The sequence below is a fragment of the Poecilia reticulata genome, chromosome 23, assembly GCF_904066995.2.
Source record: "Poecilia reticulata chromosome 23, P_reticulata-male-v2, whole genome shotgun sequence".
Lineage (NCBI taxonomy): Eukaryota > Metazoa > Chordata > Actinopteri > Cyprinodontiformes > Poeciliidae > Poecilia > Poecilia reticulata.
The window spans coordinates 13,493,773-13,513,515 of NC_088852.1; the positions used below are offsets into that span (position 1 = coordinate 13,493,773).

Below are 19,743 nucleotides of genomic sequence, written 5' to 3' on the forward strand. Positions count from 1 at the left end.
GCTCAAAAACTAAAAGTTTTGTCTGAAACCAAACAAAACACGCAGCAAGTCAAGTTAAAGAACTTGGAAAAAGCTCCGGACTGAAAAGACTACCGATAAGAAGTCTTTAAATCTCTTGAAATACATCAGAGAACACGTACAACTCAGTGTGGTGAGCAAAGGGTGATCTCTGAAGACTGTGTGGGAAGAAAAGGAAAAATTGTGTAACTGACCTCGGGTCAGGTTACAAGCCACTGAAGCAGACCTCAGTGTGAAGCTTTGAAAAGCAGGGGCCTGATTTCAAAAGAAAACCTTCTGCTGAAGCTACAAATAGAATATACACAGATTAAAAGTCAGGTACACAACCCACAAGGCCATTACTATCATCTACTAATGCTACAGAAAGGGTAATTATCCCTTTCAAACTCATACATGTATTTAAGGGTTCCTTCACTACAGTCTCACAGCAGACCCAGGATCAGCGAGTGTGCCGCAGATGCACGCTTTCATTAGCATAGATAGATTCACCTTGGGGCAATTTGCATGTAGATGAACTTGTACTAATGCACTAGCATGCTGCAAATGCAGAGATAAAAGAGATAAAGAGATCAGAGGAATGTTACGTGCCGACAAAGTGGTTGTTGTCTTTTGAGGCGGTACATTCGCCGGCGTCAAGCAAGGCTAATGGGAGTTAGAGTTATTAGCGCAAGACGATAATTACACAGAGGGGGAGTCTGACGGACGTGCGTGGAGACACACACACACACACATTTCAAATGTAAGATTTAAAGAGAAGAGGAAGGAATGATCAGACGTAGTGGTGCAACGACACCTCAAAAAGCTACGGGTTCAAAGAAAAGAAGTTAAGTTGAGTTTGGCTACCAGGCGTTGACCTTTTCCAGTATCCTTGGCAATTAAAGTTTCATACAATTAGTATTTCAACAATGCTAACTAGCGTTAGCAGTGTAAAGGGTAAAGAGAATGGCTCTTTTCCCTGAACTTCAGAACATTGCGAGAGGCGTTCTTTGTTTTTTACCAGTTGACTTGCTTATAATGGGCTGCTCATGTCAACAGCTATTGTTCCTACACATTTTAAATTATATTCATTTTCTCTGCAAATAAATACAAGGGGTGAAATAGTGTTGTATTTAATGGCGCAGAAGAGGTTTTTTGTTTCTGCCAAAGCAACTGAAATCTTTTACTTTCTTCTTTTATGTTTCTATATTACAAATAGTCCTAAAATGTTAATGCGCACACCACTTGGAGTAAAAGACTACATAGGTACTTTATATTTAAGAATTTTATATTTTATGAAAAATAACTATGTTTTTCTGCAAGAATATGTTGCACTTTGTGAATAATTGTTTTTACTTAATGCAGAGATGATTCTACTTTTTTTGTGAATTTTACTCATAAAAACAGGTTTCTCTAAATTAATATAAAAGTGCACTAGGAATAAAATGGCTTTATTTTCTAAAGTAATAAAAAAACTGTTCTATGTGCCACATATTTTCCTGTCATTCAAAAAAAAGGAAACATTTCTGGAAGAGGCATATGGAAAACACAGAGCTGAGGGAACGCCAAACATTACTTTTACAAACATTACAACGTTGACTGAAAACTGCTAAAACAGTAGGAATAATTGTTTTCAATAAAAGCATTTAGAGTATGTTGGAGACTTTTTAATGTTTGTATGAAAAAAAATCCTGATATTTTTTCTTAAGGGTATAAGAATGTGAGACTTTCATTCCAGTTAACTATCTTGCTCGCTAGCTATTTATTGGCCTATTTATTGGCACATTTTTGACATCCATGAAGGACGACGTTGTTCAAAATCTAGTAACATTAAGGTAATAAAAACGGAAAACACCTGAAGTTGCTCATTTCTGTCAGCTTTATCTCCTCTGTAATTGACCTATAAACGTCCTACAGTTTTATCTATTAAATATCACCAGCCAGAGCGGTAAATTAACACATCTCAAAGATAAATCAATTTGTTACTCATGGGTCAGCAAGACTGAGAAAAAAAACTCTTCAGTATGGGAGAATTCAATTGTCAGAACTGACGAGAAAACACGAAAAAACCAAAATAAAGAAAATATAGTTAATTTGGGATTTGTATTAGGCGTAAGAAACGTACGGCTCCGGCAAATCATCCTCCCACTGTTAGAAGACAGAACCCCACATTTTATCGAAAAAAAACCCAACAACAGCCTGGATAACCCCGCATCTGATAAGTGCTGATAGGTAATTTTGGAGCAGATGAGAGGCTATTGTTCCCAGAACAGATGCTATGTCGACAGAGGGGCGAAAAACAATCCTGTAACACAAGATAAGAGGTATCTGTGATCTCATTAGAGCTGGTAATGTCAAGCTCGCGGGGTATAAAATGTCTCTGCCGCAGCTATGATGACAGGGCACTTATGGGGGAGATACAGTAAATGTGTTGTCATTTTTTTTATGTTGATCTCTGCAAAGATGGAAGGACGACCATCAACTAAACAATGGGACTGGTTTTGTGTTAATAGCATGTGGAGAACTTGCTGTTTGGTCACATTAAGGTCAAAGGTTTAAAAATAAAATCAGACTTCTTAATTCCAGCTTTGATTTTAATTGATCTGTAACAGATTCTGGTTTTGTATTCTAAAAAGAAAGTTAAAAATATTCTCGAAAAGTGGCATTTATTTCAATCATTCCTTCTGCGAGTTGTACGGCCAAGCAAAGACAAGTTTTGCTCAGTTATGAGAATGTTGTCATGATCTGAGCAGAATACGATCTAATTTTAATCTTAAAATTACAAGAAAAAAGTTGTTCAAGTTAGAAAAAAGCTTAAACAGTGCTATTAATCTGATGAGAACAGTTCAGTATGTTTCTACAAAATGGTGATTTGCACGATCAGTTCTTCATCTGTAAAACTTATATGAAATACAGCCTCACAATATAATCAATATTCCTCATTTAATTTCTTTTTATGTTTTATGTCAGAGTTCACGTAAAATTGCAACTTCATCTGACGAATATCATGGTACGATTTTATTCTCGTATTTACGAAAAGAATAACTAAGCTTGGTCCTAATATTCTGTTGTAGAGTCGACCTGAACAAGCTTGTCAAACAAGATGGCGGCTGTGGGTGTGCCGACATCACGCTGACCTCAAAATGTTTACCGGTGCCAAATAAAATTATAATAATAAAAATTACTAGATTTTCCATAAAGTCTTAAAGAACTGATTAATCAGTCTGCTGCGTTTCCTACATTGCCTTTGGAGGAGTGAAAGTCTTGCATGTTAAAATTTCCTAAAGCGTATATAGTGAAAAATGAAATCAGAGCACTGTAATTCTGCCTATGATGAATAAGTAGACAAATTATGATGTTGTTATAATACTACAAAGAAAATATTCAACTGCTTCTAACTGACTGATATTTACTAGAAGTTAAATACATTCTGGCATTTAAATCAACAGAATTACTCATTGTGTTCATGTTTGCTCATCAAGGGAACAACTGGGGAGTTAAAAAATATGTTATGTTATATTCAACTGGAAAAAATTGTCAGAGAAGAAATATGCAACAATAAAAAAAGCAGTAAAGCTCACAAGCTCCCTAACTGACTAGAGGAAAACCTGCTCTGTTCTTGACGTCGACTCTGACTGATCTGGTCATCCTGCTCCTGCAGGAAGGGGGGCGAGTCTTGAAAAAGAAACTGTACCAACCTTTACCAACATTCACGCACCATTTAAACGCAGCGGGTGAGTCGTGCTCGCCCTCTGGCTGACGGAGCGAGCGACGGCAGAGCGGGACGCCGCCGCAAGTTTGCCAAGAACGTGAGCGCTCGGCAGAAGCTCGCTGTGATAAGAGCGTGTTTCGCACAATGCATCCTGTACGCCTATGCATGCCTCATGAGTGTTAGGTTGACTAAGTTAGAAAGGGAAGCTTTTCTTTCCCCTCTGGGAGTAAAAAATGATAAGATGGAGAGGAAAAGGGCAGCTTTGGTAATTAACACATAATTTTAACCATGTGTGGGGAAACGTCATTAAACTGGGGATGAGTCCACTCAGTTTGCATATATTATCTTCCCGAGCCCCCAGCCGCCCTCGTGTTTCCCCCTGCACTGTATTCACAAGCATGCACGCTTTTCCACACAGCTGAGAAGAATGCTAAGCAGCCGGACACCATATTAGAGGCATGTAATTAAAAATAGCTTAAAGTTATACAAAGTTCAAGCAAAAAAAAACAAAAAAAAAACAAGAACTCTCGTTTACATGCACAATAGATTTAAAACACACACACAGCCTTAGTAAACCACAATATTTTTTTGATGAAACGAGTAAGATCCATTTTTTGGAAATATTCTTACACTCATATGTGAAAAAAAGAAGTCAACATAACTGAATAGCTGTGCATTAACTCAGTTTCAGCATTCTGTCTGCTTGGCTTCACAACAAGCAATAATTATAGTGACTCTGCTCAAGCTGAAATAAACCTCTGCTACTGAGGTATAATTTTCCTGTGTTTGTTCTTGACAGTTGCTTATTTGAGCCGTATTTAGGAGACGGGTTAGAAAAGATCGAAATGATCCCGCACATAGGTATCAGTCAGGAGAGGGAGGGAGAACTGTGGGAGAATGTGTCATGGTTCTTTGAAACTTAAAACAGGCTAAGGTGTATTTTGGGCCCAGATACAATGATATGCACCACCAAAGGAACAACATATCAAATATGTAGGTTTCTAATGGATGGCAAGGGGATTGGAGACCGTTCCAAAAGCAGGAAGCGGACTACACCACAGGGCATTCTGGGTAAATACAACCAAGAAATTGCTTGTGGTCTTTTCCCCTAAAGACAATAAAGAAACCCCACAGCCACTAAAACTCTGACACCAATCCATTTTTGTTCACATTTCGTAAAGATGGGAAGTTGCGCTCAGTGTCCTCTTCAGAAATCTTCATGTTGCGTCCCTCCTGTTGTTCTTGGTGCAGCGCCAGCACAGGCAAGGGAGTGAACAGGTTTCTCAAAGTTTGGGTTCATCTTGACACAATGTAGTTTGAAAATGTAACAAATGTTGCAATTTTACTCCCCAATGGAACAGAGTTTGCTCGGATACCCAAAAGCAGTTTGTGATCGTCTCTGAATGACTTCAGCATTAGAGATAAAGTTAAATTTAAGGAATACGCAGCAAGATTTAGCTGATCTTGAGCCATGAGTTTGAGGGCATTTATATCTTCTCTGTAAAACACAGGAAAGAGGCGGGTGATAAAGCACCGAGGCAAAAGAGAGGCATAAAGCAGCGAGTGGAAATCAAGTCAAAATGAAAGCATTGTTAGCAAAAAGAACTTTATGGACGGGCAGAGAGAGGGAGGGAGGGATGGATGGATGGATGAAAGGAAGCAAAGCAGATGACTCACCATCAATCCTGCTGACCAGCTCCTCAAGGGCCTTGACTTTCCTCTGAATGCCTGGCTGAGCAAATGTATAGTTGTCCTGAAGAGAAGACAGAAATCAGACAGAGTCAATGTGGACCCGGGCGCCGTCTGGAGCAGAGATATAACTTCAGATATCAGACTTGTTTTATGTTCTTAGTGTTTAAGCCTAATGCAAACTCTCCTGAACGGCCTCCATCTTCAATAAAAAAAAAAATGATAATCGAAAAGTAGGTGGAAAACAAATAAAATAAACAAATGACAGCTTTTCTGATATTATGAAATCACATGTTTGAAATTTTGTCCAACCCCGCTGTAAAAAAAAACAAAAACCTGCTGTTAGGAAAAAAGCGAATATGATTCGTTTTCAGAGTGATGTTCTGCAGCCACTTGGCCCGAGGCGGCGCACAACAAAAACAAGTGCAAAATTTCACAATTTTCACTTTAACAATACGTCCTCGCCAGAGTTCAGAGGCTATTACAGATATCAGGCGTGTTTTAAGGAGGCAATTTCGTCCGAGGCGTCTTCTGAAACGGCAAATAAAGAAAAAAAAGGCCAGCTATGAACGAAACTGGCACGGCAACAGGAAAGAAAACAAAACAACAAAACAAAACAACAACAAAAACAATCAATCTGGCCTTCGATGATTATAAAGCTATAAGAAAGCAGGAGAAATTGTGTTTTTGTTTTGAGCAGCGGGAAGGCTCATTCCTGATCCACTTAGGTCCCATCCAGCAGTCGGCCCCGAGGACCTACTTATGTCCAAAGAGAACTTGCACGATTTATGATGGTAGTTTAGATTTTGCTGCTTGTCACAAAAAAAGGGAGAAAAAAGATACACACTCTTAAATGTCTAAACTCTATTTTGAGACTTCTCTTTCTTTTAAGAAGAAAAAAATATATATATGGGGATAATAAGCCAGATCATAATCACAGGAGTCCGCAGAGTCAGACGGTTGAGCTTGCAGAATACAATCCGTGCGGGATCAGCGCGTAGGCATTTAAGTGTGTGAGTGTGCGCCCGGACACACGGACGCGGCGAGGATTACGTTTCCTTGAGGGGTCATTTCGGCGTGGCTGGAGAACAGCTGATGAGGCAAACGACCCCACAGATGGAGAACGGAGAGAGAGGTGGAGAGGGGAGACGAGGAGTAGGAGGAGGAAGACCATTTCAGCAGGAATCATTTACCAAAAACAAAAAAAAAACAAAAAAAAACTGCATCTCTAGCTGTTTTTCAGCCCTACAAGATGCTAACAGATACTACATATCAGGTTGTGTTGTGGTTATACAGATAAGAACCTCGTTAGACAACGTCCGCTTGCCTAATAAAGCAGGTATCAGAATCAGGAAGTAACGAGGGTGATTTCAGTGATGATGGCATTAACAAAATGTTGCTTTGTTTAAGGAGAAAATATTTAAATAGGTTGCAATCAATCTAAACAACTCCATCCGGCAAGATGGAGTTGTTAAGTTCACATTTAAAAGAATGTAAATTTAATGTCAACAGTTCCTGATTTAGAGCAAAGTTGTTGCAATTGGAAACTGGAGCAACTGGAGTAAAAACAGGCTACAGCAGCAGGCAGCCCAACTAATTAAGCAGCTAATGTCAGCCCTATAACACGTTTCATGATAATAATAATATAAAAAGTACAAAAATGCAGACTAAATACTAAATTGAGGGACCTTTTTTTGCTATAATCTATGCATCAAGACCAATATATTTGAAGTATTAAGTGTGTTGATTTTTTTTTTCTTTTTTTGTACATACGACAGTCCAGAGTTAGAATTTTTTTTTGTGCGATCAATAATTTTTATTTTAGTTGTTCTTTTACATTCACAAAAATATGTACAATACAACATAACTAGCATAGGTGGAATAAGACACGGAAACAGAGAAAATTATGCCCAAAGTTGGAATATTTATAGTCATATGTTTCTGGTACAACCATAAATCTGACGCACAAACATCCACAAACAGCAATTGATGAAAAAGCTACTATTATTGGTTCCTTTTTGCTTCAAAATATTATTTTAGCCACAGAATTTAATCTTTTAACCCCTTAAGTGTTAGGACAACTACAGTGTTCTCATGTATCTGTTGACTTACATGCAAGTGTTTTGAGGGTGACAGGAAAGGAGTATAAAAAAAAGTAACTAAATCGCAGGTTGTTTTTTGTTGTTTGTTTTTTTAATGTCGTTACCACATTCAGAGAAAGTCAGTTAAATAAATGAAAGCATTTCTTTTCTTAACATCTGCCATCTGGTTTGTTTCTGAGGTCTCTTCTTACGTGTGTGATGTGGGCTGAAAGTATTCCTCAGGAGCGCAGGTATTCATGTCTTGCTCGTCTTGAACCTTAGAAAGGCGAGTAGCCATGACAACAGCAACTTCAGCTCTCACATTTACAATTAACCTGGAGCTACTTTAATTTATCTTTTTCCTCAAAATTTTCACTAAACAATTGTCTCACTCCGTATGTACCTATTAGCTTGATTTCTTGATTCGCCGTCCCCCCCCTCATCGTCTTTCCATAATCCCACCTGAAAGTGATTAACTTTCACTATTCCTCGCTTTCCACTATCTGAAATACCTTTTAACTTCACTTTGTTTCTTGTTCATTTACGTTTGTTCGCCAGCCTCCATATTCTGCCCCTGAGCCTCCTCGCCTTTCTTTTTTTCCTAACACTCCACAGTAATGCAGTTAGGAGCTAAGCAAGTGAGAGGGCCAGTACAAGTAATTACATTTGCATTATTGAAGCTGCTGCCTTTAATCAACTGCCTTTCTCTGCCTCTTACCACCTTTCTCTTCCTGCAGGCTTTTTCTCCCACCGCCTCTTAAACCGGGCCTGATACGCCTCCTTCGTGCATCAGTGCAATAATACGGGATAGCACGGAGGCAGAATAGGGCTTTGACATTGAGCCGTCTCTAAACAAGTGAATAAGGGACGCCTAACGAGTACTTGGCTTTTAAAAAGTGCCTAAGCTCCTAAATCGTCAAAACTAAACTCTTTTGTTAATTTGGAGACATTTGGCACTAATCTATTCTTATGTTCCCAAAACGTTCCACTGCTATTGTTGCCTTCAAGGGACAGTTCAGATTCTTGAAATAGGCTTGTGTGAATTTATCATCAAGTTGTGTTACTTGTGTTAGAAAGATGTCATATTGCAGTGAGATTTATGGGAAAGTGAAGAAGAAAAAACAGATGAGTGTGCTTAAAGGTAACTTTATTCAAGTCAAACTGAAACATTTTGTATCTACGGGACACAAAGGGCACCAGTAGATATTAAACATCTGGACTTTCACAAGAGAGAGCATTCTTAATTTTGTTATTTTCTCAGTGTTCACATTACTACAAGAAATTTTACTTCCTTAAAGGTCCAACATATTAGGGCGTACTTCACTGCACTTGATGCAGACGTAAATCAGACTCTTAAGCACAAAGGTCAATGTTTACGACCGCATACGCAGCGCCACACATTAAACAGCTTGGCAGGAAACAATATTCACATCGAGCTATTTAGTATGCGACATCGTGAGGAAGAAATTTGGAGACAACTTTTTTTACAAGTGTAAGGATGAGGCAATGTGTCAAGGCAAGTGTCATTCATACACAAAAACGTGTATGAATGACCATGAAATGCCAACCTTTTGTGGACAATACGTGCAGTATGCTTCAGCTTCAGGCCAACAGCTTTAGGACTTCACCTTATCAACTCATCTTCAGTCTAGAGCAGTGGTTCTTAACCTGGGTTCGATCGAACCCCAGGGGTTCGGTGAGTCGGTCTCAGGGGTTCGGCGGAGCCTCTGCTTTGACGCGCCCCGCTTTGCCATCACTTGCTGCAGAGGATCACGTTACATTGCTTAGCTAATCAGTGCTGCGGAGGAGCACTGATTGAAGGAGTTGCATTCAGCATGGATTTGAACTTGTGTCTTTAATTACTTCAGCAAAACTCAGTTTTTACCAAATTCTATAGTCTAAATCTGCTCCTTAGTTGCATATTTTCGGGGTTGCTACTGCCTCTAGTGGCGTGGGGGTGGTAACACAGCAAATAATTACTTTACTAAATCAGAACATCGCAAAGTATTCTGTGTGTCGGCGGGGGTAGGGGGTGTAGGAATGAGAAGGGTTCGGTGAATGCGCTTATGAAACTGGGGGGTTTGGTACCTCAAAAAAGGTTACGAACCACTGGTCTAGAGGGATTGTTTTCCTACAACTTCAAGACCTGGAAGAGCATGGGAATGTACAACCTTCAATGTCTCGGATGACAGCAAAATCCCTCCAGTGGCTATTCGTATATATTTTACATCTTTAAGTAGAAACCAAAACCGTTCCTCTTAAATCTGTGCCAAATCAAGCTCCTTTCTCAAAAATTGGTTTGAGAAATCTGAATATATTTCACATCTTTTAAGGCCTGAAGTTGAAATGATTAAACTTTAACCTAGCAGAAATCTGAAGCCTATTCGTTTTCCTCCTTATTTCTCCAGCTTTGCCATCTTTAAACTGACTGATCGTCATTCACAATTTTTACCAAGTAGAAACAGCCTGCTGCTGGCACAAACTTTAAGTGGTTTTAAATTCGACTCCTCATTTACCCAGACAAAAACCTTAAATAGTGACATTAAATTCGATTCTTTCAAGCTGAGAGGGTAAAACAAATGTTTCTCTACTTGCACCAGGCATCCTGATGGCCCTTGTGTCAGGCCCATCTGTGCCTCCCTCCCCACGGTGAGAGAGACGATGTGGTTCAGCCCATTCTCGCCCCACAGCACCACTCTCCCCTACTTCCCTACAGATGGATTTGTGTCTTCCTTCCTATTTAGAAAAGAGACTGATGAAAATCTCAAGTTCAGCTTGGGCTGTCGGGGTTGTCACAACTCAACATAAAAATCTTCAGGAAGGAATAGTGGTGCATTGTCAACAGGGTCAAGCTCCGTTGGTACACGTGGGAAGCAAAGGCTAGGCTTGACTGGTCTGACCCAACAGACAAGCTACTAAAGCTCAAATTGCTGAAGGAGATTATGTGGGTTCTGACAGAAAGTTGTTGCTTCAGCACCAGAAATGGACTGCAAAGCAAAAGAAGAAGGTTGACGGTCCTGAACTGTGGAACCGGACACTGTGCTGACAATCCATAGGAGGAAGTACTTTTGGCAACAATTTGTTGTAAAACCACGGGTTCTGCCACCCATGTAAAAGTTAACTTTGAAAAGTACCACCTACTTAAGCGTAGAACCTCTCATGGGGACTGTCTTACCTAACAGTTGCGACCTTATTTTGCCACAAAGCAAAAACGGTTCAAGAATACTTTTAAAGGATCACCCAAAATGTTTGAGATGCTCCAAATTGACCAGACCTCAATCCAACAGAGCATCTGTGGGATATAACAGACAAAGACGTCAGATCAGAAGAGTCACTACTGAGCAAACATGCAGGGCTGAGAGGATCTGCTGCTAGCAACTTGGGGCCAGATACCATTGCAAACCTTCAGACGTCTAGTGGAGACTATGACTCAACGGGTCAGAGCAGTTTTGGCATTAAATGTAAGACTAGCACGCTATTAGCAAGCGGTCATAATGTCAATTCTTCTTTGCGTCTCAACAGAGTCCAATGAACACACTGATCTGTTTATCCCTGCCATATTTCCTTTTTCCTTGTAGCCCTCTCTGTTTTCAAGTTCAACTTAAAGAATCCTCACACCAAAATTTGATTGATGCATTTTCTCTTGCCTATGTAGCCGACTACTGCCCACTGATATCTTGCTGCAATGAGAATAAAATACCTTTTTCCTTGTCATATTTTTACCATTCACCATTACTTTGCAATTTCCTTTTTCCTCAGATTTCCTCCAGATTTTACTCCATGCCTACCTGTCTGTTACTCTTTCTTGCTTTCTCCTTTTTTGTCATGTTTTTTCATTTGCCTCCACTTTTACTCCCCATCTTCTTGTTCTCACTTCCTCTCCTTGTCAACTCCAACAAGTCCGATCTTTGATCAGCTGAGGCAACACAAGGAAATCGACACCAGCTCGTTTATTATTCATACATTTTCCCCCTCTTCTCCCGCCATCTGTCCGTCAATTCACAAAAAGCGTAAGTGAAACTGCTTTGTGGACACGCGTCACATAAACAAGAACGCCTGTGTCTCTTTCAGAACAAGGTGTCAACAGCTTCCCGTTCTCTCCTCCTTTGTTCGTTCCCTTTTCTCATCCTCTCTTCTCTCCCAGTCAGCTGAATCAATAGCTGCTCTTCACCTCCAAGTCTATTCTATTAGGGACAACAATGGCTCCACATTGGACTGAGATTGCCTCCTTTTGTGGCACCGGATGTCTATCAGCAAGTTGGACAGAACCAACACAACAGAGCCGGAGGAGGGAAGTATACGTGTTTGAGAGAGGAAAAAATGTGATAAGTCAAGGGAAGAACGGAAAAAGAAAGAGATGACAGGTCAAGATAAAGACCAGACAATAATGGACACGGCCAACTGAAGGACAGGGCAATCATCTGTCATTCACTACTACTGTAGGTGCTGGAGAGCAGAACAAGGCAGCAGAGTGATAACATGAGCAGGTTTGAATGCATAGACAAAGATGAAGTTAATTACACATGCAGAGATGTAGCGCATGCTAAACATTTTGACCTTAGTAAAATCTTTATTTCTTCTCTGGTATTATAATAGACATGAAACAGATTCTTTCCTCAGTCACTCCAAAGTAAAGTCCAGAAATGGCTACTTTAAAACTCACCTAAATTTGTCAATATCCAAACTGCGGGAAATTATGCAAAAATTTAAAAATAGCTTGAATTACCCCAGCAACTGATGGAAGCAGTTTTAGCTGCTTTGGTCAGCTAAAACAAACGGTAACAATGCCAAAAACACAAAACACTTTTTCTTTAAAAACAATAGAAATGTCAATTTTACACAAGTAAGGTTGTGTACTCCAAAATACATCAATCAATGGCTAATTTTAATGGTAATATCAGCCAGAAAAAATACATCACAGTAGTTTATTATTTGCAGATGTTTCTGTGCAACATAATGCCACATTATTTATGGAAAACCTGTTGTGGGATTTGTAGGGAATATTTAAAATATTCAAAAGAAAACTCAGCTTGGGAAGCTAAGAATACCTAGGTACTGAACTACTTCATATGCTATTGGCTTGCGTTTGCAGAGCAGCCAATCCAAGAGCGCCATAGTTTTTCCTTAACATTGATTGGCTGTGCTAAGACTGTAGATATTAGTGCCTGCAGTAGCGCTAAGACGGTTTCCACTGTGTATATTAATGCACATTAAGGTGTATCTGGTGTTAGAACAAATAAAATAGTAAGTTATAACCATTTTTAGAGGTGTATGTAATTATCTGAAGAGGCTAGAACAAACTGAAATGGACTTTCCTGTAGCTAGTTTAAGTTTTTTTTATTTTTATTATTGACATCTTCATTGGCAGACCAACAAGATTACTCATTGGTCTGAAGTCAAAGCAGTAAAAAAAGAATACTGCTTTGAGTGTTACTTTGGATGCTCAGCTTACACAAAACTGAAGTGCCAACAGCAAGCAGACAGGGTTAAGCATTAGCTTAGCAATTTAAGCTAGCCATGCAACCTTGGAGATTGAAATACATCTGTATTACTTGGCTTGAAGGTGCTTAATTGTCCTTGATAAAGATATAAAACCATTACAACGTAAAGGTTACAATGCTAACGTATCACCAGCAACCACATAGGGTTAGCGTTAGCTTAGTAATTTAAGCTAGCCATACCACCTTGGAGATTGTTATATTTGTGCGTTTCTTGACTTGATCCTGCTCAATACTGCTAGGCAAAAATAAAACCATGACCAGTTTTAAAGGTGACAATGGTACAACTTTCAACTGTTAATGAAACAAAATTAAAAGTGCTAGAGATTCCTCGGTTTTCAAAGAACACTTTCAGTACACAGATGGACATCTTCTGTTATCCAACTATTACAGCTATGCTTTTCAATTATCAGAAAGTAGTACTAGCTAAGGCAGCCCAATATAAAGTGCATGACCAAGAAAATTTGCTCAGCCTAGCAGGACAAACTAGGACTCTCTAATTATGCAAACTGTGCTTCTAATATATTGGATATTTAAAAAAGAAATCAGGTCACTGCTTCACTGCTGAGAATAGACAGTAACTTGGTACCTTAACCGAATCAAAATGCATGACCTGTCGCCTACGTCCTTTGCATTATTAAAGCAGGAGAAGCCTGAGCAAGACTTTTTAAACATAAGAGGGAACCTAGCGGGTTTTTTTTTTTTGTTTGTTTTTTTTTAGCCTCACTTGATTCTCATCACATCCTTCAAGCAGCTGTTGCCACTTCCATCTCGGATGACCTCTAGTTTAGCAGGTGAGCAAACATGTTGCGGATTGTGAAAGATGAAGGGGGTGAAGAAGGTAAAACTGTGAGCCAAATTTTTATCAGAAGGAAATCTAAGGGGTCCAATTAAATATTTGCTCGTCATTCAACCTACAAAGGTAAAGAAGACAAACGTACACAAACAGAGGCAAACGCACACATCAGACGGCTGATCGGCTGGTTTGTCTGTCTGTGTAGGTTAGTGTTTGGGAGGGGTGGATGAGTGACAGACCAAAGTGATGCTGTGGGACCCTTGGGAAAACAAGAACAAGACGTGGCGTCTGGTTTGGTCCGGCTACCGTCTGCTAGATGTTGTCCCTCAGACCCCTGTTTCACTCCAGGGAAGCCCCGTCTCTAACCGCCACCCCAGGAACAGATGGTCGCCTTGACAATGAGTGAGCATACTCCGAGTGGCTTGCGGTCCGAAACGAAAGTGATAAATGTTGTGCTAAGCATAATGTCAGATTTTTGTATTTTGCATGCATTGAATGCATTTAGCATGACTACAGACTGTCAATCAAAGTTAACTGAAGCAAGTAAGTGAGAGATGGGAGATCAGGGTCCTATCATGCATGGACTTTAGAATATTTCTGGAAAGGAAGGAAAAACTTGATCATCAATTTTTTTCCTTAAACTCTATGGTTTTTCTTGAGGCAAATCTTAAAAAGAAAAAAAATGCAATTTAATTTAGGTAGAACAGACCCAATGGTGCCAATCAAATGTTTCATTTCATATGAAGGAATTTTTAGGACGACTTTAAATCGTGTTTCTTTCATCTGGAGGATATTGATGAAGTAACATCTATTTTTATAATGAGGAGAAGAAGAGAGATCAGGTGAGGGACTTGCTTAAGAATGATATCTTGTTCAGCTATATATATGTCTACTTGTCTGCATCTAAAGTCTCCATGGTAACCGGCTTCACCAGAGAGCAATGGATGGTATTACTTTCCACAACTTCTACAGGTTTTAATGTCGATGTTCACCACAGAATCAGGATGTTTGCAGCTGTATTTAATTCATGATGTAGTCTTTGGTTGCAGATCAACTCAAACAGCCAAAATTATTCAGAACCCGGGAAAACTACGATTAAAAGTTCTCTTCAACATGTTTCTTCCAACTGGACGTAATTTTAACCCATTTGAGACAGGATTTGCTAATTACCGAAAATGAAGGAGAATCGGGGTGGATTCATTGGTGCATCCCTAATTTCCATGTGTTCATAAAGTTCCAGTTAAAGTGTGTACATAAATTCAATTTAGAATCTGTGGCAGGGCTTGAATTTGAAAAAGCTGTAAGAGGTAACAGGATGATAAAGAGGCTCAATTTCCCTGTAGCACGAGTAGTTGCTGTGGATGTCATTCTCAAGGTTATCGGTTAAAAAAAAAACACACACAAAAAGAACAAGTGCCTGCATAAAGCAATTGCTAATTTCTCTCTTCTCTCTAATAAACTTTTATGTTATTCTACTTTATGGACTTGAGAGAGGGAACATAAAATGTATACCATTCCCAAATTACGGCCTGTTAGGTAAAGCTTCCTTGTATTTTCAGAGCAATAGCAGCATAGTGAGAAGTAGTATCCCCAAACCACTGGGGCTGTGACAAGAAAAAAAAAAGAAATTTTTAAGGTTCCACTTCCATTTGTCAGGATTACTGTTGAAATATAATAACTTTAGATCCCAGGGCGAGATTACATTTCTCAAAGTTAGGGTCCAGGACTGCAGAAAATACATTCAAGAGCCCCCGTCGTAAAGGGCACATCTGCAGAATTAGCATAAAAGACAGGTTTTGCTGGCTTTTAAAAACAGAGATCCCCTTGGGGTTAAAGCAGGAGGAAAAATGGACTTCTCACAAGTTTTTGACTTCGTTTTCCGGTCCGAGAGAGGGAAAAAAGCTCATTGGCTGCGTGTGAAAAGAACGCATTAAGTGGACTAGTCAAAAAATGTGATATGAGGAGCACGTTCTTTTTTGTTTTTTGTTTTTTTTTCCTTTTTGCAAATACATAAAAAATTTAAATCTCTGATTAACAAAAACAGATTTTAATCAACAACACACACTTATGACAGCTTCTTTGAAATTTGATTAAACAATTTACGCAGAACCACTTTGACAAGTTAAATTAGCGAAGTTAGCCGGAGGCGCCGTCCACGCTACCAGGCTAATTGGCTGAAGAAAAGCCCGGGCCAGTGTGAGGGTCATCTTAAAGATTAATCTAAAACAGGCAAACGCATTAATCAAAGCAAACTCATCTTCACTTTTCACTGCAGCATCTGAAGGGCGGCTTATGACTGCTCCCGCCTTCCTTAAAAGCACTTTAACGGGTCACATGACCGGATGACATCAATAAACAACGCTCCGTTTGAATGTTTGTAGTCAAAGGGCTGAGACTGTAGAGCAATTCTTTACTGTAATGTTGCAAATGGTCTGTGCGCCATTTTTGTGCTGATGCGCTCCCTTCGCTTGTCCGTTTAAAGGAGAAAAGTCCCGCAGTATCAGAAAAACGTTCATCTTACACATGAAACCCTCTCCCACTGTCCACTAGGTGGCGTGTGTGTGGAAGATCCAAGATAAACTCATCAATAACCTCTCATGGAGAACCGTTTTGCATCTCTATGAAAGCCGGCATGTTTATCTCTTTACAAAGCGTCCAGTTAGTCTAATTTGTCAACACAGAAAACAGAACTGCTTGAATCTTTCAGTCCAGCATGCTCTTGAGAGGAAATGGTGTGTGTGTGTGTGTGTGTGTGTGTGTGTGTGTGTGTGTGTGTGTGTGTGTGTGTGTGTGTTGGAGGGCGAGGGGAGGCAGAGGGGGTCGATGCTGCCAATTAAAGCGGCAGCTCATTAAAGAGGCTGCTTAAGTGAATTGACAGCCAAAATGCTCCCTTTTAGGTAAAAGAGAAGCTTAGCAGCGAGGCACTAAAGCCAGCGCTAATGGATAATTTACTGTAATGAAGAAAGGAGGAAAAAACTAAAGGCTAGCAAGTCGAGCTACTCGCACACTGCGGCTGGTGTGGAGACGTTTTAACCAGCTTTGTCATGCAAGTAAATTCGTTTTTAGTAATGAGAACATTTACCTGCCTTGAAAAGCACACACTATTTTTAAGTTGTCCCCCCCCCCCCCGCAACGTTTTGTTACTGGGCAACCATAAATTGAACTGTGCTTTGTGGGATTTGAGGTGACAAACAGCAGCGCATTGGAAGCAGATGGATTTGTGGTTTTCAAACATTTTAACATATCTGAAAAGTGTGGCGTGTGCTTGAATGAAGCCTTGTTTTACTCTGATGAGCCTAAAAAAAAAAAAAAAAAGCAAAAACAAAACCACAAAAATTAAATCATACATTTTTTAATTGTAATGTTTTATCAAAAACAAATCTAACCTGTTTTTCAATCATTATTATGAAATATGAGTGAGGATAAAATTGAAATGTTATTCACTGTGCTCATTTAGGTAACTAAAACCAGAAGGTTTGAGGCAGCAGTTATGCTAAACTAATAAGCTAATTATTGAATAGTGAAAAAAAGTAAAAGAAAAATTAAAGGTCTGACCCAACACTGCTGTGTTTCTTGGTCCCTGCATTATCGTTTGTTCACAAATATTCTGCAACAAACGTCTGAAGATTATCCAGCACACAACAATTTACTCATTTAATTTATGGACGTCACACAAAAAAGGGGTTCGAATACAAATGCACACCACACATTTCAGATTTTCAATTTGTAAAAAACATTTTCCGACCATGTATCCCCTCTGCTTTCTATCAAGGCACCGACCCGGCCGCCCTCGCCCCCTCAGTTTACTGCAACAGCATACAGTGGATGTGGGAGGGGCTGCAGTCGAGGTCGGAGCAAGGATCACCAACTAATTACAGAGCTCAGGCACCAACCCTCGGTCAGATTGTTTAGAAAGCATTAGGGGGGAAACACGGGGCCTCCCTGGTGCATTGCACATAATTAGTCCGGAGCCAAGGTCACACACAGACACAAGCGCGGGGACGCGCTGCCGCCACACGCATGCGGAAGCACACACTGTATCCTCCTCCTCTCTTCCTTCCACTCCAGCTCTCCTTTTGCTGCGTCTTGCTCTCTCAGGGGGCAACAAGGCACAGTGTCTATTAATTTCCTGAATGAATAGCCTAGCAACTGGTTAACGGTTATTTAAGGATGCTCACATTTTATGCAGAACACAAGGTCTGGACTATTAATTACCTTTAGCGCAGGGGCAAAAATTTTTCAGTCGCACAAATACAATGCATCCATTACGGCGACACAAACAAAGAGAAACGATCAAGAAAGGCAGAGTTCTTAACCTCTGATTTATGGAAGCTCTGCTAAAACGTCGGCACTTCCCAACACCGTTAGTAAAATTCACAAATCTGAAACGATATTAAGGAGAGGGAGAGAAAGCCAAAGCCAGAACGGAGGGTGCTAAGTAGCAGCGGTGCAGCCGACTCCACCATCGGCTCAGGCGGGCCCCGTTTGGAATTGACAGATGGCTGGACCGTGACCGCTGAGAGCCGGAGTCCATGGAGAGGAGCTGGTGGCCAAAAAGCTTCAGGAAGAAAACACGAAACCAAATCAAGTTTGCAATCAAAGGCTTTTGAGACGCTCCGGACCACTTTCGGTGAATCCGAGCCAAGCGCGTTTCCGAAACACACACGGCGTGTGCAGCGTGTACACATAGAGGTCCGTGTGGGTTTCTACCAGTCTAGACTGCGTTATGTTGCTGCAAACAAGCGACTTTCACATGGACACAAAAATCAGTGAAGAAAAACATGTTGGTTTAAGGATTTGCTAAAACTGCATCTCAGATGGTCACTACGCCAGATACCAAACTGTTTGCAAGCTTCTTTTGTTTTCTTCCGATGAGCTATGATATGATTCAGTGCAAGATATTCGTGCTACTTAAATTTATGACATTTTGCAAGTAGCAGCACATAATGAAAGCATTAAATGTTTTCGCAAATAATCTGAGAATTGTAGAAGAAAAAATTATTCGGCCACTTTAAGTCCAATCCTCCTAAATAAAATCCATTGTTACCCATTAAATTTTCCACTGTGGCCAAAAATGTTTTTAAAAAATTATGGTGACTAAAAACATGGAGGCCCTAGCTGCTTCAGCGCAGTTTATGTATAACATTTCCACCAAGAATGACACCAACAGTAAAAGGATTTTTTTTAGGAATTTTTTTTGTCATCCGATTGCAAACTTATGTGCTTTTTTTTGTCAAATATTCTATTGAAGAAAACGTATTGGTTCACTTTATGTCAAAGTTTGATATTGAAGCAGCATTCAGGTTTTAAGATCCCACTGATTTAAAATAAACTTCCAGACAACTGCAAAACTGCTGAAACACTGAGTTTAAGTTTTCCTGCTTAAAGTTGCCTTTGATTACTAAAAACTGGAGCTTAGACCAACATATTTAATGTATATTTGCTTGATTATTTTGATTATGGCATTTGACAAAACGTAATGCTTATTGCCTGTTTCATAACTGGTTACTGTATCATGTTTTTATGATGTAAAGCACTGTGAACTCACTTGTTGGTGAAATGTGTTATACAAATAAGCTTGACTGACCTAAAGCCTAAAGAAAATTGGTTAATTCAAAAATCAAAAATTTCCTTCTAACTGATATTGAAAAAAGAAAGATATTTTCATTCATGTAGTTTTAGAGAATCTTAACAAATTTCTGAACCAAGGGCAAAAATGGCTCTTAGGGTTGGAAAGGTTGCCGATCATTAACCCAAGCTTTGAATATCTCATGGAGCACTGTTATTATTAATACAAGAGGAGGAAGTAAATGCAAACTGGTTTGTGGAAAGAAGGAAACTATTGTTGAAAAATTAGTATTTGTGATTTGCCAAAAGCAATGTAACGGCAGAAAACTGCATATTACTGTAGGACAGGACTAAGAAGCATAGTGGTGGCAAAATCATGCTGTGGAGATGCTTTTCTACAGCAAA

General features: G+C 39.7%; 1 protein-coding gene across 3 annotated transcripts in view; it reads right to left on the bottom strand.

The window, feature by feature from the left end:
- tbc1d22a (TBC1 domain family, member 22a) overlaps positions 1-19,743 on the bottom strand; it is a 133,010-nt gene that overhangs the window by 49,933 nt on the left and 63,334 nt on the right. For all 3 annotated transcript variants that reach the window (XM_008401153.3, XM_008401152.3, XM_081604278.1), the window contains exon 11: positions 5,384-5,459. In XM_008401153.3, coding sequence (XP_008399375.1) covers positions 5,384-5,459 — 76 coding nt within the window. The remainder of the gene's footprint in view (positions 1-5,383; positions 5,460-19,743) is intronic.